At 43.1% G+C, this 26,160-nt stretch overlaps 1 protein-coding gene across 1 annotated transcript in view; it reads left to right on the top strand.

Moving 5' to 3' along the window:
* The window catches only part of LOC121614462 (E3 ubiquitin-protein ligase RNF31), a 65,402-nt gene that overhangs the window by 1,133 nt on the left and 38,109 nt on the right, over positions 1 to 26,160 (top strand). The window contains exons 2-4 of the mRNA XM_041948324.1: positions 22,010 to 22,156; positions 22,613 to 22,768; positions 23,151 to 23,207. Coding sequence (XP_041804258.1) covers positions 22,010 to 22,156; positions 22,613 to 22,768; positions 23,151 to 23,207 — 360 coding nt within the window. The remainder of the gene's footprint in view (positions 1 to 22,009; positions 22,157 to 22,612; positions 22,769 to 23,150; positions 23,208 to 26,160) is intronic.

Below are 26,160 nucleotides of genomic sequence, written 5' to 3'. Positions count from 1 at the left end.
GACAAAGTTGGTGATGACTTCCCTGTATTCCAGTTCATTTCGCTTTGATGCACGTCCCACGGTAGCTGTATCAACTTAGAACTTTTGGTTGTGACAGCTGTCAGTGTTCCTGGTGTCAGGGATGCTCTGGGGGAGGACGGGGGGTGTAGAGTGGTAAGCACTTTGCTCCAGCTCTGCATCCACACTTCCTTCTCCTTATTTTTGTGGGGATCTCCAGTCTTGCAGCGTTGTGTAACACAGTGCTAACAGTTCCCATATGTAAACAATGGAGCCATCACTGAATGGATCTTACAATTTCCGATCCCGGTTTTACTGGTCTAGAAAACAGTAAACAGCATATCAACAGTCTCACGATCATGCGTACAATCAACCGAGACTTCTGACGACAGAAACATGCAAAAAGCACAAAAACACACTAAAACAAAGAACTTGCGCTGCGATCTGGAATAAAAAAAAAATGCATATATAACATCCATCCAGATGTTGTTCCAGACCAAGGTTTGTAAATTACATTTGACCAACATTGTCAGATTGGCAGCAATGATGATCAATGTGCATTTTCTCAGTAAAAATACATGTATGCATAAGGGATTTGTTATGCTTATAACGGCTCACTAACTCACTGACAACAGTATCGCTGAGTTTGTTGCATATTGACAGCTGTTGTGATAACAGTTTATAGCTCAGCAGCTGGTCTGGAAAAACATGAACACCTCATTATTTCATGAAGGCTAGGAAAAGTGAGACCAATCAATTAAAGTGTGCCCTCCCTCATGAAGACTTCTGTACTCCATCTCAGTGAGTTTCATGAAAGGAACTTGCAGCAAAATAATTAGGGAAATAACAGTGAAAACAACAACAGAATAGTAAATCCCCCCTCATGTTTTTCGTAGGATTCTCTTCTATTTTAGCCTTCTCTCCCACTGGCCTCCAATTTCCTGTAAATCTCCCATATTTTCTAACCTTTCTAAACAAAGAAAAAAAATGTTGGCTGTAACGTTAAGGGGAGGCCTAGCTACTAAGCCTATCTGATTTGTTTGCTACATTCCCCTCCAGTACAGCAGGTGGCAGTATGTAGAACATTAACTGCAACATCAAGTGACGAGAAGTCATTCACTCAAACAACACCCTCCAATAAAACAAGAAGAGGAAAATAAAGAAGAAAATGGATGAGCATGAGAGGGATGGAGTACCTGCCAAAAAAGCAAAACGTTTGTGCAATTAAAAGGCCCTGCTTGCTCTGGTGCTTCTTTCATGTTTCACATTTATTTTCATGTCCTTGTTTATACCATGCCAGTATACAGAGTCTCTGGATCTCCTTTTGCATTTCTCTATGCCCAAGTGTCTCTCATGTAGTTTCTGTCGTATTTCTTTTCTCAGGCTGTGTGGAATGACAATCCGTTTGTCTCTCACGATGATCTGTTTCAACTGTGAAGGTGCGAAGTCCATACACATAACAGTGAAAGATTTCCAGACCATAAGTCAGTCCAAAACACTCTTTTTCAATTTGGGCATATTTGCTTTCAGTCTTTGTCATGGATCTGGAAGCATATGCCCACGTCATCTACATAACGACGGACCCCTTCATGTCCCTCTATGTTATCCATGGCATGGTGAAAAATCTCAGAGGCTGAGATTATGCCAAATGGCATTCTGAGAAAACTGTATCTTCCATAAGGTGTGTTGAAAGTGCAGTATTTTGAACTTTGTTCATCCAATTTGATTTGCCAAAATCCCTGTGCTGCATCTAGTTTTGAGAAGTATTTGGCTCCTGCCACTTCACTTACAATCTCCCCACGCTTTGGTATCTGGTAGTGCTCGCGTTTTAAGTTTCTTGGTTAAATCTCCAGGATTCATATATATTCTCAGTTGTTTGTTGTTTGTTTGTTGTTCTTTTTATCCACGCACACCATTGAGTTTACCCACTCGGTAGGTTCCTCCACTTTTTGCAGCTGTGACATCTTGTCCAGTTGCTGTTTGAGCCGCTCTCAAAGTGGAGCTGGAACTCTACGTGGCGTGTGAATCACTGGCTTTGCATCTTCCTTTAGTTGGATTCTGTATGTGTATGGGAGGCATCCCATTCCTTTGAAGACATCATCATAACGGTGCTCAATGTGGTCAACTGTGCCTGAGTGTGCATTTATTGCTTCTGAGCATTTAATATGATACACCCTCCTTACTGAGTTCAATGTCTTTGATGCAGCTCCGCCTAACAGTGACTCACGACCCTCAGGTACAACTGTAAACAGTAGATTTTAAGTTTTATTCTTCACTCTAACCTTGAGTCTGCACTGACCTATGTTTTCAATGTCTTTTCCATTGTAGTCCTTCAGCTGCCCTTTTTTTTTTTTTTTGGGCTTTTCATGCTGATTAGGTTTGCTTGTACACCTGTATAAGTCCTCAGTGCTACTATAGCTCCATTTATTTGAAGTGATACAAGCCAAGTGTCTCCTTTTCCTGAGCACTTTTTACTTTCACCAGTGTCATCCTGCTGTTTTTGTGCACTATCACATGACACCATCCCGACAAAGAAAGTCTCACTCAGGTAAGTTTCTTCCACCAATCGCACTGATTTGGGTTTACTTTTAGAGGGACGCTGTTTTGCAAATGATCTTTTCCATTACATTTTGAACACTTTTTGCCATAAGCAGGACATTGTCGGGGCTCGTGCCTTCCACCACAGCGTTTGCAAGAGTAGCTTGTATCATCTGTGCCTTTCTTTTGTGGCGTTGTTCTCTTCATCTTATTTTTAACCACAGCTACTTTTGCACTGTCATGTCCTGCAGTGATACCTGTTTCACTGAATGTCTTTGCATGCTGTTGTGCTAACTCACTTGCATGGCACTGTCTCGCTGCCTCCTCGAGTGTCAGCTGAGGATCCCGTAGCAGCCGTTCCCTCGTCCGTTTATCATAAATCCCGTACAAAATTTGATCACGGATCATAGCCTTCAGTTTCAAATCTGTCAAAAGTCTCTTCAGGCTGCTGCATCCGCAAACGGAACACGTATCTCTCATATACTGTGTTTTTTCTTGGTGAGCAATGTGCCTGGAACTTTTCAACAACTACACAGTTGTATTTACCGCTGTCATCACGCTGTTCAAACTCAAACGTATTGAAGACTTGATGGCTTGAGGACCCGCTACTGTGAGCAGCAGCGCAATTTTCCTGGCGTCGGGCTTCGAGTCCAGTCCAATGGCAGCCATGTACAGCTCAAATTGCTGCTTGAAGCTCCGCCCATTGCTGTCAACATTTCCCACCAGCTTCAGTCCCTCCTGAGGTCAAAGTCTCCATGTCGAGCCGACAATTATGAGCTGCCTTTCACTCCTGGTACCATGTTTTGTTCATCTTTTTAAACAATGAGACTTGTGTTCTTTTTACACGAGCTAACCAGCTCCATTTAACCAGAATGCCCCTCACGCCCTCAAGCACACCCCCCTTTATCCTCATCACCAGCTCTCTCTACTGGTTACAACTGGTAGTGACATCTTAATATCAATGCAAGAGGTACTTGGTAATGTTCACCATAAAGGCCAAATCTCTCTCTCTCTCTGAATCTCTGCCTCTCTCTCTCTCTCTGTCTGAGGACTGAAAACCCTGAGGTGTGCAGCAGTTTCTTCTCTGGTCTTCCTCAGGTGGACGCTGAGGCCAACGCAGAACTGGAGGCCCCTTTATCCCTCAGTGAGCTGTACACTGCTCTGATGGGCTTGCAGAGTGGCAGAGCTCCTGGTCTGGACGGTCTCCCTGTTGATTTTTACAAATCTTTCTGGTCTGTGTTGGGGGAAGACCTGTTGGAGGTGGTCTCAAACAGCCTGGAGAGTGGACGGCTGCCCCTGAGCTGCAGGAGGGCGGTCATCACCTTACTGCCCAAGAAAGGAGACCTACAGGAAATCAAGGACTGGAGACCAGTTTCTCTGCTCTGCACGGACTATAAAATACTGTCCAAGGCCCTGGCCACCAGACTCAGAGAGGTGATGGCCTCTGTCATCCACACTGACCAGACCTACTGTGTGCCCGGCAGGCTCATAAGTGACAATGTCACTTTAATTCGGGATGTTTTGGAGGTCTCTGGCTCATCAGTTGTAGCCACTGGTCTTATTTCCATAGATCAGGAAAAGGCTTTTGACCGGGTTGAACACCAGTATCTATGGCAAACTCTAGATGCCTTTGGGTTCAGCCCAGGTTTCATAGCAGAGATCCAGATTCTGTACAGTGACATTGCGAGTGTTCTGAAAATGAATGGCGGTCTGAGTGCTCCTTTTAGTGTTGGGAGGGGGTCAGACAGGGATGCTCTACTCACTAGCCATCGAGCCTCTGCTGCACAAACTGAGACATGATCTGAGTGCGTTCATTTTCCTGATTGTGACGTCTCTTTTAAATTGTCAGCCTACGCTGATGATGTCATTATCCTGGTGAACACACAGAAGGATATTGATCTGTTAGTGAACAACGCTAACCTGTTCAGTTCCATATCTGCCAAAGTAAACTGGGGGAAGAGTGAGGCAGTCATGGTGGGGGATAGGCTGGGGGATCGGCTCAGGCTACCCGGGGGCTTGGTCTGGAAGAAAGGAGGACTGAAATATCTGGGAGTCTTTCTGAGTAAATACACTTTTTTACAAAAAAACTGGGATAATGTTTTAGAAAAGATCAAAGGTCGACTCACAAAATGGAAATGGATTTTATCAAAAACATCGTACAGAGGTCACATTCTAGTCGTCAATAACCTGGTTTCTTCTGCTCTGTGGCACCGGTTGGCCTGCATTGATCCCCCAGCTTCTCTTTTGTCAAACATCCAGAGACTGTTAGTTGACTTCTTTTGGGACAGGTTGCACAGGGTACCACAGAGCGTCCTGTTTCTCCCTAAGGAGGAAGGTGGGCAGGGCCTGATCCATCTGGCCAGTAGGGGAGCTGCCTTCCGCCTCCAGTTCATTCAGACTGCTCAGTGGACCTGCAGACCTGGTGTGGAGACCCACATCCTGCTGCATCCTCAGGCGGTGTGGTGGTCTAGGACTGGGTCTGTCTCTGTTTCTAATGGACCCCAGCAAGCTGAACGTTTCATCTCTGCCAGCCTTTTACAGGACTGTGTTTTCAGTGTGGACTTTGCTGAGGAAGCAGAAGCAGCAGCACTCTCTGTACTGGCTTCTGCAAGAACCAGTAATGTTGGGAGGACATTTGACCAGTCCGAGCTGGGGTGGACCCACTCTGTCCAGAATGCTTCAGACTGCTGGAATTTCCACTCTGGGCCAGGTGGTGGAGCTAACCGGACCTGGTTGGACGACCCTGCTGGACTTGCTGCTCAGCTGAGAGTGAGATCAACACGAGTCATCAATTAGCTGCTGCAGCACTGGAGACATCAGCTGACAGGACATGAATGTACTTTGTTGAAAGACTTTTGTGGTGGTGCACTACTACCAAACTGTGCTGACCCGTATCCTGTCATCAGACTGTTTCCTGGTTTTAAAAACTGTTCTGGTCCTTTACTCGAGCCTGTTGACCCTGTAGGTATTTCTTTGGAGGACGCCTCAGGGAAGACGCTGTGCAAACTGTTGGTAAAGACTCTGAACCAGAATAAACTGAACAGGCGCAGTGACACCCCGTGGAGGACTTACTGGTTCTTAAATCATGCATTCAGGCCTGCATGGAGGTCTTTGTACAAACCTCCTCTAGCAGGGAAACATGGAGACCTGCAGTGGAGGATCCTACATGGCGCTGTAGCAGTGAACTCCTTCGTCTCTGTGATCAACGCTGCTGTAGAGGACAAATGTCCCTTCTGCAGCCACAGAGAGACGGTGTCTCACTGCTTCTCAGAGTGCTCTCGTCTCACAGCTCTGTTTCTGCTGCTGGAAACCATCTTCAGTAGATGTGAAGAAGTTTTCACAAAGCAGGTTTTTATCTTTGGTTTTAAATACACTCGCCAACAGAAAAACAAAGGTCAGCTACTGAACTTTGTTTTAGGACAGGCAAGGATGGCGGTGTATGTGAGCCGGAGGAGGAAAGTAGGAAGCCTTGAATGTTGATGTGCTTCCGGATTTGTGAAAATGGTGAAGTCCAGACTGATGATTGATTTCAGTTTTTACAGGGCTGCTGAGGACCTGGACAGTTTCCAGGTGAGGTGGTGTTATGAGGAGGTGCTCTGCTCTGTAGCAGAGGGACTACTACACTTTGGACATGTGCTGATGTAACTGTAACACCTGACAATTCGTCTGTTTGTGTGAATGTCCTGATTACTGAATTTATACAGTAATCAAAAAGACAAATAAACGTCTGTTTAAAAATCAAAATCTCTCTCTGTCTCTCTGCCTCTCTCTCTCGCTGCCTCTCTCTCTCTCTCTCTCTCTGTCTCTCTGTCTCTCTCTGACGTGGCAAAGGTGGAAAAAGTGGTTGAATCTGGCGTAGTAATAAATGAAAGTTTCACGCCCGTCCTGCCGCTGGTAAACCCAGCGAAAAAGATCATGATTTCTAATGTCCCCCCTTTCATTAAAAACGAAGAGCTGGTGAAAGAGCTGGGGCGCTACGGACAGCTGGTTTCCCTCATCAAGATGCTTCTGCAGGCAGGTGTTCATGGTTTTCAAAGACAGCTCCAAAGACCTGAACCTGACTTTCAGCTGTAGGGTTGAAGGGTTTAATTATATCGTGTTTGCAACTTCAGAGAAGATGAAATGTTTCGGTTGTGGTGTGGAGGGACATTTGATTCGGCCTTGCCCTGAGGCCGCGGGCCGGTCGAACTCGGCTGATGCGCCGCGGCCCGGGTCAGACTCGCTCGGTGTGTGTCAGTCTGTTGAGAAAGCACAGGAAACAGAGGCAAAAATGTAGGACAGGGAGCAGAGTGTAGATCAGGATCAGACTGAGACTGAAAAGAGAAGAAATGTTCAGACTAATGAGAAAGAAAAGTAACAGAAATAAAGGAAACAGTAGTCAGGTGGTTGAAAGTGTGATCAATGAGGTGCTGATGGATGAAAATATGTCAGATGATTTAAGTCTAATAAAAAAACCTGGAAAAAGAAAAAAACAGCAGTGACAAAGAACAGAGCTGGAGCTAGGAGAGGGACAGAGGATCTGACAGATAACGAGGAGGAATGTGAGTGGACGCCATCACAAGAGGATGAGATCACTTTTTATCCCTTTGAAAAAGTGAGAAAGTTCCTGCAGGAAACTAAAGGACAGAGAGCTGTTAAACCTGAGCTCTATTTTCCTGATTTGAGAGGTTTTGTCAAGTCTGTGACTCAGCTGAGGAAGGAGAGCGATGTGTTCAGTGAACAGGAGGTTTACCGGCTAAAAAAAATTGTGACCAAAGTCAGAGCCCAGTTGATTGAAGACGATGACTAAATCTGAAATGTCTGCCCACATACTACACGTATGTCTTTTGGCTGCATTGACGTTTTTTTCTTTTCTCATGTGTGATTTAAAAATAGGCTCTTTAAACATAAATGGAGCCAGAAGTGATGAGAAAAGAGCATCTCTGTTCAAACTAATAGTGAGCGTTTGGCGCCGTCCCAGGTGGCAGCCTGTAGCAGCAGCTCCCATCGTGTTTTTTAAGTTTTCGTTTATTTGTCAGTTCGTTCTTTTTTTTCTGTTTTCTGATCAATCACAACCTGTTCGTTAGAGTTGTGACAATGTCTGGACTTAAGTTTGCTACCCTTCTCCGTGTTTTTCTTCTACTTTCCCTACTTTTTGTAACTGGGAACTATGCCGACGGCAGCGGTGGCAGCATTGTTTACAGGCGCGAACAGCTGATTGCGCTGTGTAGACCTGCTGCTGCCCGGAGACAGACCTGTGGTCCCGCAGGAGTTACGGAGGAGAAGCCGGGGCTGCAGGTCTGGAGTAAAAAGGAGGGAAAAAAGGAGAAGACACAAACCCAGCGATTACAATGAGGAACGTGAGGTCTTTGGGGAATAAAACAGACAAGCTGGCAGCGCTGGTGAAGACCCAGAGGGAATACCGTGAGTGTAGCTTATTTTGCTTCAGTGAAACATGGCTGCACTCGCACATCCCGGACAGCAGCGTTGAGTTTGGTACGGGGAGACAGAGACCTTTCCAAAAGTTTGAAGAAGAAGGGTGGCGGACTTGCACTTTATGTCAGTGAGAGGTGGTGCAACCCCGGACATGTTAGCGTGAAGGAACGTCTCTGTACCCCCGACACTGAACTGCTGGCTGTGGGAATGCGCCCGTATTATTTACTGAGGGAGTTCATGTCCACCATTGCTATCGCTGTTTACATCCCTCCATCAGCTGATGCAGCGGTAGCCTGTGACGTCATCAGCTCCACCGCTGCAAAAACTACTGACTGAACACCCAGACTCATTCATGGTTAAATAACTTTCATCAGTACATCGACTGCCCCACCAGAGACAATAAAACCCTGGATCTTCTTTATGCCAACGCCATTGACGCATATGACGCCACTGCCCCCCCCCCCCCCCCCCCCCCCCCCGGCAGGTCAGACCACAACTTGGTCAGGATGACTCCAAAGTATGTCCCTCTGGTGAAAAGACAACCTAAGCACACCACGACAGTAAGGAAGTGGACACATGATGCCACTGAAGCACTGCAGGACTGCTTTGAGTCGACAGACTGGGATGTACTCTGTGAGCCACATGGGGAGGACATTGACAACATGACCGACTGCATCACAGAGTACATCAGATTCTGTGAGGACACCACCATGCCAGCCCGGACTGTATGCTGCTTCTCTAACAACAACCCCTGGATCACCAGCGACCTGAAGGCACTGCTGAACGAGAAGAAGAGGGCTTTCAGGTCTGGAGACAGAGAGGAGCAGAGGAGAGTGCAGCACAGACTCCGAGACATGCTGAGGAAGTGTAAGGACGACTACAGAAGGAAGCTGGTAGCCAAACTCCAACAGAACAGTGTAAGAGATGTGTGGACAGGAATGAAGCACATCACAGGGATGAAGGTAAGGACAGGCAGACATCAGGGAGCCTGGACAGAGCAAACCAGTTCAGCCAGTTTTTTAACAGGTTTAGCTCACCTCCTGCCACCTCTCAGACGCCCCCTGCCTCCCACACACCCACACTGACCCAAATGGCTCGCACCACCCCCCAGCATTCTCCTGCACAACACCTCTCCATCTGCCCCCCCCCCTCCTCCTCCTCCTCCTCCCCTTCCCCCACTGAGGACACCAACATTAACCACCCAACGGTGACTTCAGGTCAGGTAAAGAGGCAGCTGGAAAGACTCAATCAGCGAAAGGCATCAGGCCCTGATGGCATCACACCCAGGATCCTGAAGACCTGTGCTAGCCAGCTGTCTCCTGTACTTGAACATCTGTTCAACCTGAGCCTGAGTCAGGAGAAAGTCCCGAAGCTGTGGAAGACGTCCTGCCTGGTTCCAGTCCCCAAGAAGCCGAGGCCATCTGACCCAGCTGACTACAGACCAGTCACCCTCACATCCCATGTGATGAAAGTCCTGGAGAGATTGGTCCTAGCCCAGCTGAGTCCACAGGTGAAGACATTCCTTGACCCCCTGCAGTTTGCCTATCAGCCCCATTTAGGAGTCGATGACGCTGTCATTTACCTGCTGCAACGAGCTCATATGCATATTGATGGTGGAGGAGGCACTGTAAGAATCACATTCTTTGATTTCTCCAGTGCCTTCAACACCATTCAACCTCTGCTATTGGGTGAGAAGCTGCGGGGGATGGGTGTTAACGACGCAGTGATCTACTGGATTACTGACTACTTGACAGGCCGGCCACAGTTTGTCCGTCTGGGCAGCGGGCTGTCTGATGTGGTGGTCAGTGATACAGGAGCTCCACAGGGGACTGTGCTTTCTCCCTTCCTCTTCACCTTATACACCACTGATTTTAAGTACAACTCTGAGTCATGTCACCTGCAGATGTTCTCTGATGACTCAGCTGTTGTCGGGTGTATAAGAGAGGGAGAGGAGGGGGAGTACAGGACACTGATAGACAACTTTGTCGAGTGGTCCGAACAGAACCACCTGAGGCTGAACATCAGCAAGACCAGAGAGATGGTGATCGACTTCAGGAGGAAGAAGACGCCTTCACAGCCGCTACGGATCAAAGGGGAGGTGGTGGAGGAGGTGGAGGACTACAAATACCTTGGAGTGGTGATCGACAACAGACTGGACTGGAAATCCAGCACAGAGACTGTGTACAAGAAGGGGATGAGCAGACTCTACTTCCTGAGGAAACTGAGATCCTTCAACGTGTGCAGCAAAATGTTGGAGATCTTCTACCAGTCTGTTGTTGCCAGCGCCATCTTCTTTGCTGTTGTTTGTTTGGGGCAGCAGCATCAGAGCCAACGACACCAACAGACTTGATAAGATCATCAAGAAGGCTGGCTCTGTACTTGGACTCAGACTTGAGTCTTTTGAGACTGTGGTGGAGAGGAGGACGCTGAATAAACTGTTATCCATCATGGACAATGATCAGCACCCTCTCCATCACACAGTGGACAGACAGCGGAGCACCTTCTCCCACAGACTGCTACAGCTCCGCTGTCGAAGGGACAGATACAGGAAATCTTTCCTGCCACATGCCATTACACTGTACAATAACAGCTGAAAATAATAATAATAATAATAATACAATACTTCTTACCACTACTGTTTGCTTTTGATATTTTATTATTATGTATATAATTTTTTACTGCTTGTTATTTCGATATTTTATTATATATAGTTTGTTCCTACAGTCACGGTACACTTTATTTTCACTGCCATTTGCTTTTGATATTCTTATTTTGATATTCATTTGCATTTGATATTCCTTTTGTGCAATACTTTTTACTACTGTTAACTATTTGGCTATTTTATTATTATTGTTATGTATATAATCTTTTTACTGCTCGCTATTTTTATATTTTTATTATGTATAGTTTGTTCTTTATAGTCTTATTTTCACTTATTTCACTGTGTGTAATGCTGCTGCTGCACTGCAATTTCCCAGCTTGGGATAAATAAAGTATATCTATCTATCTATCTATCTATCTATCTATCTATCTATCTATCTATCTATCTATCTATCTATCTATCTATCCATCCATCCATCCATCCATCCATCCATCCATCTAAAAGCTAGATGTGGTTTTTGTCCAGGAGACGCACAGCGACACTAACAATGAAAGACAGTGGAGGACAGAGTGGCCTGGGAACGTCTTTCTAAGCCACAAAACATCCAATAGTGGTGGAGTCGGCCTGCTTTTTTCAAAGGGCTTCAGTCCCTGTGCCGTACAGGTGGAGGAAATAATGTGTGGTCACATTTTAAAAGTTGAAACACAACATGAAAATGTAAAAATGGTTTTTGTGGTTGTTTATGCTCCAGTTTCACACATTGAAAGAATTCTGTTTGACGTTCTTCATAGTTGTTCTGATGAGTTTCTGTTCCTGGGGGGTGATTTTAACTGTACAGAAAATGCCAAACTCGACAGGAATCACATGGAGCCCCATCCTGCGTCATCTGCCAGACTAAAGCAGCTGATTGAAACCCATGATCTGAAAGATGTTTGGAGAGGTTTTAACAGGACCGACCAGCAGTACACCTGGAGTCACTCCAGAGACAATCTGCTGTCATTGGCCAGACTCGATCGATTTTACTGTTTTAAACATCACTTCAGTATTTTTAAATCGTGCCAAATTCCTGTTGGTTTCTCCGATCATTGTCTCATTCAGTGTTCCTTTCATATTCAGAGGGTGAGGGTCCACAGTGCATACTGGCATTTTAATACTGCACTTTTACAAGACAAATCTTTTAGAGCGGCTTTTGAAGTTTTATGGGTTTTACACAGAAAAAGCAAACCTGCTTTTTCTTCAGTGCAGCAATGGTGGGATGTGGGAAAGATCCATATCATGCATTTCTGTCAGCTGTATACTCGCAATGTCACCAAGCACAGGCCTGACAGCACAGGGTGCTCTGCTCCGCTCTCGCTTCATGAACTCATCTGAAATGGATGCCCCCTCACAGTTTTTCTTCAGTCTGGAGCGGAAGAACGGCCAGAGGAAGATCATCCACAGACATGAGATTCACAGACATGCCACCTGCTTCTACAAAGAACTGTTTAAAAAGGAGTATGTGGAGGAGGTGGAGTTGGCTGGTGGTTTCTATGCTGGACTGCCTGATGCTGACAGCAATGCAGTGTTGGACGCAGAACTCTCCCTAAATGAAATGTACACCGCTCTCATGGGCCTGGGAAACGGCAAAGCACCTGGCATCGACGGATTACCCGTGGATTTCTACAAGTCCTTTTGGTCAGTGATGGGGGAAGATCTGTTGGAGGTCTTCAAGAACAGTTTGGAAAAAGGACGGCTGCCACTGAGCTGCAGGAGGGCAGTTATCACTCTGCTGCCAAAAAAAGGTGATCTACAAGACCTGAGGAACTGGAGGCCTGTATCTCTGCTGTGTGCGGACTAAAAACCTCTCCAAGGCTCTAGCCTCCTGACTGAGAGAGGAGATGAGTAAGGTTGCTTTTCATATATGAATGTTTATAGGTTAAGTGTAAGTAACATTTAGCATCTTCTAAGAATTAATTAGTTTAAAGGGGTACTGTGGCATTTTCCCACTTGCAGTACTTGTAAGTTTTGAGAAGTGCTCTCATTTAATATACATTTAAAATAAGTTACTCTTGCCATATAGTGCATTTAGGCTATCACATAAGACTTAGGTTAGTGTGATTGACTTCAATATTATTACTTCACTTATTACTTGCCACTATTAGTAGCCCATTGTCATTACATTATTAACAACATTGCATTATTGATATTCTTACTTTTTTTACCTTACAACATAGCCTTTAAACTACAGGATAATAAGTTTAATAGATTTAAAAATAGTTTATCTTACTCTGAAAGTTACTTTCATTTACAAACAAACTAAGTTAATTAGTGCTATTTAAAGCTACCTAAAGCTATTTAAGGCCAACTTAACATTTCCTAACCTTAGTTTGATTAAAATAAATATACTAAAATGGCTGATAAGGACATTGCAACTGAAGACCTGGATGTTCCGCAGGAAGTTGAAGTGAATACAGAAACCAGTGTGGCTGAAGACAAGAGAAAAAGGACACTTACTGAAAAGGGTCAGGAACTCCATAATGAAAAATTAAAGAAACTTCAACGCAAGTTCGATAAGACATACGAGAAATGGAAGGTTCTTGCTAAGGTGGCCAGAAAGGCACTCGCTTTACCCAGCACAAGCCATGCTCTACATCAACACCAAATTAAAATTCACACTGCTGATACTGAAGTAAAGGAACGCTATGAGGACTTTCGCAAACACAGTGTCCCCGACACAGACACATGCCGTCGAGCGGACACCTGTGATGCTGTATCAAGACAGCTCATTGAATGGCTAAATGTTATGCTACAAGAAGACCCAGATCAGCATTTACCCACAGTACAAGCACCATGGGGTAAACCTGGCTCTGTGTTTTCATGTAAAGAAGACCAAGTATCCATGTTGAGCCGCCCAGGCTCTGGATGTGTTTCGAGATGCTCAAGCCAGTCCTCCACAAGGAAACAGGAAGCGGAGGCAGAGTTAGCTGCAACTAAAGCTACCTTGAAGGTTCTAGCAGAAATGGAACAGGAAGAAAAGGAGCTTGAAAGACTTGAGGCTGAGAACAGGAGGAAACTAGCGCAACAAATGGCTGAAAATGCTGAGAGACTTGCGCAACAAGAAGCAGAAAATGCTGAAAGACACAGATTATTAGAAGAGAAACGCAGACAATTAGAACTCTGCCAGTGCCAGAGCCTCCAATCTTTAGCGGAGATCCACTCAGATACAAGGATTGGAAAATGTCATTCCAAACCCTGATAGGCCGCAAGAACATTCCTGTAAATGAGCACAGAGAAAGCCTATGATTCAGCATGGGAAATATTGGAAGAGCGATATGGCAACTCCTTTGTGGTTGCTAAAGCTTTCCGCGACAAGCTGAATTCGTGGACCAAGATAGGACCCAAAGACAGTGTCGAGCTGAGGGAATTTGCAGACTTCCTGCGAGGCTGTCAAGCAGCAAGGAGTCACATTAAGAGTCTTAAAGTCCTAAACGACTGCAGTGAAAATCAAAGGATCCTGAGCAAGCTCCCTGACTGGCTTACTGCCAGGTGGAACAGAAAGGTCATGCAATTCGAAGAAGAAACGCATGACTTCCCGAGTTTCAGCACCTTTGTTGAGTTTGTGTCTAAGGAAGCCAAGATAGCTTGCAATCCAATGACTTCGCTTTATGCTCTGAAGAGTGGTGATGTTGACAAGGCAAGGCCATCTAAGGTCCGAAATGTCGGCGCAAAGGTGCTAGCAAGTGCATCTGAAGAGAAGCAAGATGTTGAACGACAAAAGGCCGATGGTAAGGGGTGCCTGTTTTGTGAAAGGACAAACCATGGCATTCAGACATGTCGGAAGTTAATGGAAAGGCCTGTCAAAGAGCGAGTCAAGTATGTGCAGACAAAGAAACTATGCTTTGCATGTTTAAAGCCAGGACACCACTCAAAGAGCTGCGAAAAGAGAAGCGTGTGCAACGTGTGCAAGGGGAGACATCCCACATGTTTGCATGAAGACCGTGCTAAGTCGAATGAAGAGGCCCAAGTTGATAAACAAAGGGGCAGTGGAAAACCCTTAAAGGGAAAAGAAATGTCTAAAGAACCTAAACATACTGACGCAGAGTCTACAACGAGTGAAATAACAAGCACCGCAACATCTAACCAAGTGATGCACAATGGGAACAACACATATGCTTCCACAATAATGCCGGTGTGGTTGTCAACCACAAGTAACCCAGAGGCTGAGGTTCTGGTATATGCTCTGCTGGACAGTTAGAGCGATAGCACCTTTATCCTCCAAGAAAGAGCAGAGAGTCTTGATGTGCAGATGGAGCCTGTGCAATTGAAGCTTTCTACGCTTGCGTCTAAGCAGACTGTAATCCCAAGTCACAAGCTAGTTGGGTTGCAGGTCAGAGGGTTTTACTCCTCCAAGAAAGTCTCTCTTCCCGTGACTTACTCACGAGACTTTATCCCTGCTAGTCTCAGTCACAACCAGAACCGATCTTGGCTGGAGCATCATTGGCTGCGTCAACCCCTGTATTGATTATGTAGATGCCATTGGAAGCAGCCACAGAATCGTTGTGAAAGAAGTTACACCAAGTCTACAGTCACCTAGTGACCTAACAAGTCAAGTTCAGTACATTTGCAGAACGCAAGTCAAAGAAGTCATTGTTCCCACAGATGTGCTGAAAGTGCTCGAATCAGACTTCAGCAAGAGAAACGTGGAAGACGCTCATTTCTCACAAGATGACCTACGCTTCATCTCAATAATGGAGGAGGGCATAAAGACACAAGCCAATGGACAGCGCGAGATGCCTTTGCCATTCAAGGAGGACAAGCCGTGTCTGCCCAACAACCTGAAATGTGCAGATCATCGTCTCCGGTGTCTCAAGAGAAGGTTTGAGAAAGACAAGCAATACCACAAGGACTACGTTGGGTTCATGAGCGACATCATTTCCTGTGGAGATGCTGAGAAGGTAACAGAAAGTGAAGTTCAACGGGGCTCTTGCTGGTACATCCCGCACCACAGAGTCTACCACCATCAGAAACCAGGGAAGATCCGTGTGGTGTTTGATTGTTCAGCGAAGTTCGAAGGGATATCTCTTAACGATCATCTACTCACTGGACCAGAGTTGACAAATACTTTGGTAGGCGTCCTCTGTCGATTCAGGAAGGGCCCAGTAGCGGTGATGTGCGATATAGAGCGCATGTTTCACCAGTTTCGGGTCAGAGCTCAAGATCTCAGGTTCCTCTGGTGGGACAACGGGGACATCGAGTCAGAGCCATCAGTGTACAGAATGAAAGTGCACCTATTCGGTGCAGCCTCGTCACCCGGCTGTGCGAACTACGGCCTTAAACATGTCGCTGCACAAGGTCGAGGTCAATTCAGTGAGGCAACAATCCACTTCATCGAGCGCAACTTTTACGTTGATGATGGTTTGATTAGGGTCTCAACGGCCAAAGAAGCTATACAGTTGGTGAGTGAAGCCAGGCAACTCTGCAGCTCTGGAAGGTTGCGCATCCACAAGTTTGTTTCGAACAGCCAAGAGGTGCTTGCATCCCTCCCTTAAAGAAGAGTGTGCAGATGCGTCAAGAAGTAAAGATCTAGCTCTGGGTGAACCCCAGATGGAGAGAGCCCTAGGCATTAAGTGGTGCGTCACATCGGACCACTTCAGCTTCCGAGTGGTGGTGGACGAACGCCACTTTCGAGAAGAGGAGTGCTCTCGACTGTGGCCTCCATCTTTGACCCTTTAGGCTTCGTCGCTCCCTTCATTCTTATCGGGAAGCAAATTCTTCAGCAAATGTGCCGCGACAAGGTTGGATGGGATGATCCGCTGCCTGACGATCTAAGACCACGGTGGGAGTCTTGGCTCCTGGACTTGAAGAACCTGGCAGACGTCAAAATTCAGCGATGTTATCTCCCATCAGAGTTCAAGCAAGTCCAAAAGTATGAACTCCATTACTTCTCAGATGCGAGTGTCCTGGGGTATGGAGAATGTACTTACCTGAGGGTAATTATTAAAACAGGACAAATCCACTGCTCCTTAGTGATGGGCAAAGCTCAAGTGGCCCCCACTAAGGTGACAACAGTGCCAAAACTCGAGCTATCGGCGGCAGTCATAGCCGACATGCTCAGAAAGGAGCTAGAAATAGATGCTCAAGAAGTCTTTTGGACGGACTCAAAGGTCGTCTTAGGATACGTTAACAATGATGCGCGAAGATTCCACGTGTTTGTGGCAAATCGCATCCAACGCATTAAAGACAGCACCAGACCAGATCAGTGGAGACACGTGAGCTCAGAAGACAACCCCGCTGATCATGCATCGAGAGGCCTACGGGCAAAGGAGCTCATTGCCTCCAACTGGTTTTCTGGTCCTGATTTTCTCTGGTGCAAAGAATTTCCTAGTGGAAATGTTGATGTGGAAGATATAACAGCAAAAGACCCTGAAGTACGTAATGTCTTCATACATAGGGCTTCAGCTACAGAAGTTTCACTGCTGGATCACTTCCTTAAGTTCTCCTGCTGGACAAGATTAGTCAAGGCCATTGCTCATCTCATGCAACTTGCTAGGAGCTGAAAGGTTCAATACCAAGAACTAATGAAGCCACAAGTCTACAAGAGAGAAGTGATGCCAAAGCTACCATCATTCGTCTTGTTCAGAGAGAAGCTTTCGCTGTAGAAATCCAAACCCTCCAACATGGGAAGGAGCTCGCTAAGACCAGTAAGCTACGTGGACTTAACCCTTTCCTTGATGAACAGGGACTCCTCAGGGAGGGAGGTCGGCTGAGGTATGCTGATTTGCACCATCATATCAAGCATCCAGCTGTGTTGCCTTCCAAAGGTCACGTAACAAGACTGCTCATACAGCATTATCATCAACAAGTGCAACATCAAGGACGTGGCATAACAGTTAACGAGCTACGAGCTAACGGATTTTGGATACTCGGATGCAGTCATGCCGTCTCGTCCTGTATCTACAAGTGTGTCAAATGCAGAAAGTTTCAAAGGTCTACTGAGCAGCAGCGAATGGCAGACTTGCCACGCGACCTCATGGAAGAAACACCTCCGTTTACGTATTGCGGAATAGACTGCTTCGGACCATTCCATGTTAAGGATGGAAGGAAGAAGTCTAAGCGCTACGGCCTGCTGTTTACTTGCCTATGCTTTCATGCAGTGCAAATAGAACATCTTGAAGAGATGACTACAGACTTTTTCATTATCGCTCTCTGTGCCTTCATAGCCATACCTGGCAATGTTCGACAACTCCGCTGTGATCAAGGCACCAATTTCGTTGGCGCCAGGCGCGAGTTCGTTGAGGCTTTGAAGGAAATGGATCAAGAACGCCTAAAGGTACTGGGCTGCGAGTTTGTCATGAATCCGCCATCGGCAAATCACATGGGCGGTGCCTGGGAAAGGCAGATTCAGACAATAAGAAGTGTGCTTACGTCTATCCTGGACCAGTCCTCCAATCAACTCGATAGTTCCTCATTGAGGACATACTTCTATGAAGTCATGGCAATAATAAACAGTCGACCATTAACAGCTGAACGATCCTACGGGACCGCAGCCTCTTTCGCCTAATCATATACTGACGATGAAGTCCTCTATCATTCTTCCACCACCTGGAAAGTTTGAAAGAGAAGACCTCTACCTTCGTAAGAGGTGGCGCAAGGTCCAATACTTAGCCAACGAGTTTTGGTCCAGATGCCGCAAAGAATATCTGCTGAACTTGCAACAGCATCAGAAATGGCAACGCAAACGCAGAAATGCTAAGGTCAATGATATAGTGATTGTGCAAGATGACACTGCCCTAAGAACCGAGTGGAAGTTGGCAAAGGTCACAAAGGTCTATCCTGCAGAAGATGGTTGCGTAAGGAAGCTGCAACTGCTGATCAGTAATTCAACTTTGGATAAAGAAGGAAAACGCATTGGAAAACCAGTTTACTTGGAGAGACCCATCCATAAGACGGTTACCCTGACTGAAGCTGAGTGATGCAGCATTTTTTCTTGCAATCATCCAGTGCTAGGTATGTAGGTTTGAGTAAAATCACAAGTGATTTGGTGGGAGTGTAGCTGCCATCGAAGTCAGGATAAATAAATAAATAATAGATTAATAAATATTAGGTTAAAAATATAATCTTCATAAATATATATATTTCTACTAACAATAGTTTAATAATAGTTTAATATTAAAGGTAACATTTCATTTGTTTCATGTATTTTCTTTGTTTGTTTGATATGGGGGACATATCTCAATTGAGGTAGGAACCAAAGTTTGCTGCCGCGGGTTGAAGGGGTGTTACTTTTAAGGGTCGGAACTTGTTGATTGAAACCATTTGGACCAAGCTAGCAGGTAGACACCTCGCTGATTCCTCTACCTGAGATCACTGATTAAGAAGACTTCTAATTTTCTCTCAAGGGAAAGCGGCCAATGAGGTACATTTAATTTTTACCGTCATTTTGTTACACTTTATAGATCAAACGTGACGGATTTCTGTTGAGTCAGGTGACAATACAGTTGCGTGTTGTCTTGATGTATGTTTAAGTAATGTTTTTATTTATTTATTTCTGTATGTCCAACTGATGAATTTCATCTTGGGACAATCAAAGATGGCGATTTATGTCAGCAGGAAGAGGAAAACTGAGGATTCAGTAGACGTTGATGTGACGTTGCTGTTCATCAGGATGGTGAAAGCCAGAATAATATTTGACTTTAATTATTACAAAGAAATGAAAGATGTCAATCAGTTCAGTGAAAAATGGACTCATGGTGATGTTTTGTGCTTTGTGAAAGAAAACCAGGTTTTCTACTCTGAGGAGCTGAAGTGATTTATTTATTCATGTATTTTGAGTTTTTATTCAGGTATTTGTGTTTTGAGGATGATTGTTGTTTTTTTGTTTGTCCTTTTCTTCTTTTTGTAAATAGCTCGTTAAAGAATTGATGGAATAAAGTAACTCTTAAAAATCAAAATCTCTCACTCTCCTTTCCTCTCTGGATTCCTGTCTCTCCGTGGATTACAATAACAGATTGATTTACAGAACACTGTTGGCCATGATGCGCAATAATGGGACATTGTGTGCAATATTACAGACATCATCTTTGAAGTTTTTAAATGAAAATATACACTGTCTAGACACCTCTTCTTCCTCTGCTTCGAATAGATATCTTTGATCCTTACCTTTAAGGATCTGCACCTTACTGACATGTTTTTATATATTTTATTTCATGTGTGCACTATTACTGCTTTATACAGCAACTACTGCAGTTTTGATGTAGATAAAGTATCTTATCTTTCAAAATACTGTAGAGAATATTGTGTTATTTATATTGTGATCTGACAACACCATAATAAAGTTTGATTGTGAAACAGATAAGTCTTTTGTCACTTACATAGTCACTATTTCCTATCTGTAGTAAAGAATTGTCATCTACTCCACATTTTTATAGTTGGCATGTTAAATGTACCAGTTTTTTTGGACCCTTCTATATCATTTATGTCACTTGTTCAAATAGTGTAATTACATAAAACCTTTGTGAAAGAACATGATATATTCTCGATTGCCACAGGGCCCAAAATACAACATTTTAAAATGTCCAAAACTCTCCTTAAAATGCACTGGAATAAAAATGTTTCCTCCATTGGAATAAATGATTTCTTGTATATAGAAGTTCTGGCAGCTGGTAATGGAGTTCTCAGGTCACAGTGGGCATCCTGATGTGTCCTCCAGTGGGTTTGTGAACTCAGAAAACAAAGAACAAAGAGGCAGACTCAGTCTCATGGAATGAGATGTGTGTTATGATATACTTTGTTGGAACAAGAAAAAACTTAAATTTGTGATTTAACAACCTCATTTTTGGTGCATTAATACAAATGACGAATCCAGTCACAAAAAGCATAAACTGCTATAGGTCCACATGTGTCTTCCATAGCATGAAGAAGGGGTATACGCCTTTCCATTTCCAGGCAGAATTGATGATAATCTTTCAGTTCTGCAGTACAAATAGTAAAAGGCTGTCATTACTGTGTAGGAATACATTTACTAAATACTTGAAACATTTATTTTTAAAGTCCTACAGAACAGTCCACAGGCAATAGTGTTCTACTGTACTCATTCAGTACTGTATTGATGCAGTACTGTAATTTTCTGATGAGAGTAGATTACTTACCTATTCTCATTTTGGAAAGTCTGGATGATAGATGCTCCAGTGTACCTCCTCAAATTTGGCTGTACTCTTTGCCCAGCCTCCCTCATTGTTAGACCATGGTTGACCACATGGTCAACCAAAGTGGCTTGGATCTCATCAGAGATTATGGTCCTTGGCCTTCCTCATCCTTGTCCTCCCCATCCTCCTCCTCTTACTCTCACTCCTCTGGCTCTGTCTCTGCTTCTGTTGCAAATGTTGGCATCCATTGCTCCAAAATAGATAAGCTCACCTGTTGTCCTTTATGCTAAAGCTCTGATTGCTAATTGTAAAATTGTGTGACAGGTGTTTGCTCATGTGATGAGTCAGTGTGCATTGTAGGGCAATTAACTTTAGAATTTTGAATGACAGTGTGTTCCTTGTGAAAACAAGAGATTTTTTTCATGAAAATTGTGCCACATGCAGAGAATTGTCTGTAGTGTTTTGAGAAAAGCGTGTTTTAGAACGGCACTTTCAGTGTAAATCAGGAATTGTGCTTGTAGTTCAGCAGAATTGATTCAGAATTGATTTATTAGGTTGGGGGCAGTTACTTTTTCACATGTCAGGTACGTTTGGGTTGCTTTTTACCCTTAATAAACAAAATCATCATTAAAAATGCATATTGTATTTACTCAGGTTATCTTTGTCTAATATTAAAATTTGTTTGATGATCTGAAAAATGTAAGTAATAATAATAATAATACATTTTATTTGGAATCGCCTTTCAGAACACTCAAGGACACTTTACAGAGCGGGTAAAACACAAATAACACAAGATAAATACAAGCACAATAAAAACACAAAGAGAAAGAAATCAGGATATATATATATATATATATATATATATATCTCCTCATATATATGTAGAGGAAAGTACTGAATAGGCCACCAGTAAAATGCTGCATTTCACACCTTGCCCCAACATCAAGACAGAGACTTTTCAATAAGTTGTTACTTTTCATGCTTTAAAGATAAACAGTATTGACTCTGATTAAAGACGACCCTCATTAAAGGATGACTTTTAAAGATAAAAAACACTTATACTATATTTAAAATATTTATGTTGTGTATATTATGTATTATCATATTTAAAGGTATACTTTTACATTCTAGGAAATGTGTTTATTTGCTTACATGCTGAGAATAGTTGACAAGATAGAGGAAGAAGAGATAGAAGAAAATATCAAAGTTTTTATTATAAATTTGAATGTAGACAGTGTTGTCATAGATCTGCTTTCTATTCAAGCCAAAAGCCACCTCAGTTGGAAGAAACACATAAACAGAGAGATTAATTGCTCCTCTTCTTCTTCTTTAGACCCTTGCATCTATCCAGCGTTTGTCTACAGCATTGAACATCCTGGAAAAGTATGGCTGTAACTTGACAAATCCAAACAGGCCAAAGTACTGGAGGACTGTGAAACACAACAACCCGGTTTTCAGGGCCACTGTTGATGCTATTCAGGTAAAAAAAAAAAAAAAAAAAAAAGTACAAGAAAAACAAAAGTACCACTGACCAGTTCAGTTGAGCAGCCCTGAATACCATATTATGCTGATAATTCTGTCTTTCCCTGAACCTGCCCTGAAGTTGTCCCAATCTTGTCCCAAACCAGTTCTGAGCCACTCCTAAACTTGCCCAGAAACTACATTGAAACTATTCTGAAACCATTTCCAATCTTGTCCTGAACCCATACCTATTTTGATCCTGTCCTGATCTTGCCCCAAATGTATCTTTCCCCTATCCTGAAATTGTGATGATTTTTTCTGAATAATGTTAATGATGTCCCAAGGAATGATTTTCTGTGCTGCCTGACAGAACTTCCATGTAAAGAACCTGGGAATGTCTAATTTCATACTCACCTGTTTGGAAAAATAAACAAAAATGGTGAGTTCACATTACACTTACTCTTTTCGCTCCCAGGGAGGACGAGCAGTGCTCTGTCTCTATGGTTACTCCAACCAGCAGCCAGATGGGCTCAGCTTTCCTGATGATGTTGTGGATCCTGATGTGGGCCGAGTGGCTGCAGTAACATTAGAAGTGATGAGCCTGAGGATGGAACTAGAAATGCTAATTAAGGTGTGCATGTGTAGCCCTGCAATTGTTCATGTTGACTGAAAAACTACATAAATTGCACTGCACTACCTGAACTGTATACATGGAGCCACAGTTGTTTGTTTGAAGCCTTGAAATTACCAAACAGATGGAAATGGAATCACCCAGTTAGTGATAATGATGTCATTGTCATCGTGAAACACTAATTATTGTTGTAATCGCTGCAGGAGAATGTTTTCGATGTTTTAATGCCGATTGTGTAGCCATCAACAGCTTCATTCTGAGGTACTGTTGTGGTATATGTACGCGAATAAATGTACAATGTGTAGTGCAAATTACTCTTTGCGTGACTTGAAATAAATAATAATAATAATAATGTGATTTTTTTATTTATTTTTTATCCCAGGAGGCTCATCCCCATCCTGAGTTCTATGAGAGAATCATTCCTACACTGAGACATAAGGTAGGGTCCGTAAGATCATGTCTGTCATTCTTTTAGATACATTTTAAGTTAAAAGGAATTCTACTGGCAAAGACTTTGTTATGGGGTAAATCAATAGTGAATTGCATGGTCAGAAAACCTCTGCTGTACTCAAAGAAAGAATGGTTTACTTTACAGGAAAAATCTGTCCTAAATTCTCATATTTATCTCTCATATCATATTCTTATATTTCCTCAATTTATTCCAGGAATGTATTGAGAGACCTGAATACCATTTTTTCTTCTAATGAAATGCCACATATGATATGAGTTTTTCCAGGCCTCCCAGGTTGTCCACATTTTTTGACCATTGAGCATTAGAGTGAACTATACAGGACGTAAACATGAACTGCAACAAAATGTTTTACTGGTACAGCTCTTTTCGACTTTTTATTTGTTATTGGGCACAATGTCTCAAATTATCATAACACAAAAATGTTTGTGACCTTTAGATTTTTTTTAAATGCAATTGTTTTAACGGGTATTGCCTTTTTAATAATTTTTAATATGAATTAATGTGTAAGAAGAACATTTCTCTCTGCCACATTAGGCAACCTCTTTTTTGATTGGGCAGATAAATATAGTTTGGAACATGATTATTTGGGCTACTTTTTGTATTATTTGGGCAGCTTTCCAAGATGAGAAGATATTGATTCCATGGCAGCTTATTTACCCATGAGCAGTTGTGAGCACATGCGGAGTAATCATACTGTGAGGTGACTATATCATTAGAATAGGACATAGCAAAGATAGGTGAAGCAGGGGTGGATGGGGCAGCAATTTTGAGCTGCCCATGAGAAATCCTAAATTTGGCACCTTTGAGCCTATGATAGATAAATTAAATCCATCCCATCTCTTCTCCAAATGATATAATGATGATAATATTATAGACTGGCAGGGAACTGAGTTCAATGCAGGCATGCAGTGACTGAAATTTACTGACAAAACCAAATGTCATTTCATTCCATTACAACTAAGCTGAAACTTTTATTTTCTTTTAACTTGCTCTTTGCTTTCCATGTTAGCTCTGTGAGAAAAGCTTTGTATAAGCTTACATTTCTTTTTATTGATGACTTTTTTATGTGAAACATGACATTCCCCAAAGGTCTTGGTGGAGATTTCATGGTTTGAATATTGATTTGTCAGATAGACAAAAAAAAAACATTTATGTTGACTGGATGGGGTATGGCTGTGTGTCAGTCAAATGTGGCTTGGTTCATACAGTAAATGATTTTCTAGCTAGTACATATCATGCGGCTCACCTACAGGGCAGTTTGTTTCCTCTAAAAGCACAGCAAATTAATGATAGAGGTAAAAAAAAAAATCAATCCACCATCAGAACACAGTGAAAGCTACCAAACCAGACACTAACCCAATGCTCATAGTAGCAAATTAGGGTTGGTATGACTAGTTAGAAATGTGTCCACTGGCAGAGATTTGGTTATATAGTATGCTATGTTATGGTTACTTTAAAGCATTTCTCAATTTAATGTACTGAACAATTACTACACTATGATTAGTACCGTTAAAGTGATATAAAATTATATGGACCATGATAAATGATTTTGACCTTGTTGCTCACCCCTATAACAAATAAACAAGTGCTTTAAAGTTGATTAAATCTGAACATGAAGACACTCACTTTGTTATACGTGGTGACCTAGTTTAAAGGATATGTTGTATAATTTTTTAAGCCTGTCTTAAAACAATTATCAGGTGCCTATATGGACATTGAAAGAGGTCTTTCCTCTTCTTCATATTGGGCTTGAAAAGAGCTCTTCTTAATGTGATTCCAATGTAAGTAATGACAGACAAAATTCACAATCCTTGCTCTGTATAGAAAGATGCTCAGTATGTTAGAACATGTCGTCATACCTAAATGGCTGGATAAGTGGAATGCCAGTTACTCCCAAAATAATAGATCTGATTGTTTGAGAGTACCAGCAACAGGTGTACTGGACCTTCGTCGTCATGTGGTCATGGTTGAGAAATGGTGGCAGTTTGCTTTGGTTTAGGCACCAAAACTACTTGATTCGGTGAATGCAACATAACTAGTCCTTAAAGGTTACGAAAAGATCATGGTTTGGATTGAAAGCATTACTTGCATTATGTAACTTAAGTACGGTAAACAACTTAAGTTAATGTTGACTTTTGGTTTTACAAGGCCGGTCTCCGGAGTAAAAGTCCTGTGTTTGTTTGACACATCCAGCCACCCCTTCACATGTGGACATTCTTGTATTTTTATGTTGGGTGGGCTATCAAATGCATAATACTGATAAAATAGTTAGCATAGCTGCTGCTTTAATCCTCTTTAACTTCCAGCTTTTCCTCCAAAGACATTGAGGAAAATGGACAAGAAAGCAAATAATCCACCTCGTTCATGCCAACGCCCACAATAGCTGAACTTTTTCTCCCTCCTGCACCACTGCGTTAACTCGCTGATATCAGTCAAAAGTCATCGGCCTGTGGGCTGACTGAAGTTAGCCCAAATGATCAGTAAATAACGGGGGCGTGACATGACACCTGTCAATCACTTACAAGAATGAAATGAACGGACTGTACGTGCTGGGACTGTAAAAAATGAGCCCATTTAGAGATATTCTATGTTTTTCTTTTGACTGATTGGTGCTGTTGCTACCTTTGATTTCACCTAAATTCTAAACAATCTGTTGTTATTTAAAAAATTATTTTCTTATCTTTTGTTTGGGAGGGCTTAGCCCTGTTAGCCCATTTATACCAGCCATCCCTGATTTTTATACTACCTGATTTTCCTGACTTCATTCTTTGCTTCATCACAATTACTATGGTCATTAGAGATTGTAACCTCACAATAAATGTAAATATGGGTTGTAATAACCTACTTACAGAGACAACCTTTATGGCCATTCTTCTTGTGAGGACTGGCTGGTTAGACTAATCAAGTGAGTATCTTCCAA

Source organism: Chelmon rostratus, chromosome 12, assembly GCF_017976325.1.
Source record: "Chelmon rostratus isolate fCheRos1 chromosome 12, fCheRos1.pri, whole genome shotgun sequence".
Lineage (NCBI taxonomy): Eukaryota > Metazoa > Chordata > Actinopteri > Chaetodontiformes > Chaetodontidae > Chelmon > Chelmon rostratus.
This window is presented reverse-complemented; position numbering and strand designations above follow the sequence as displayed.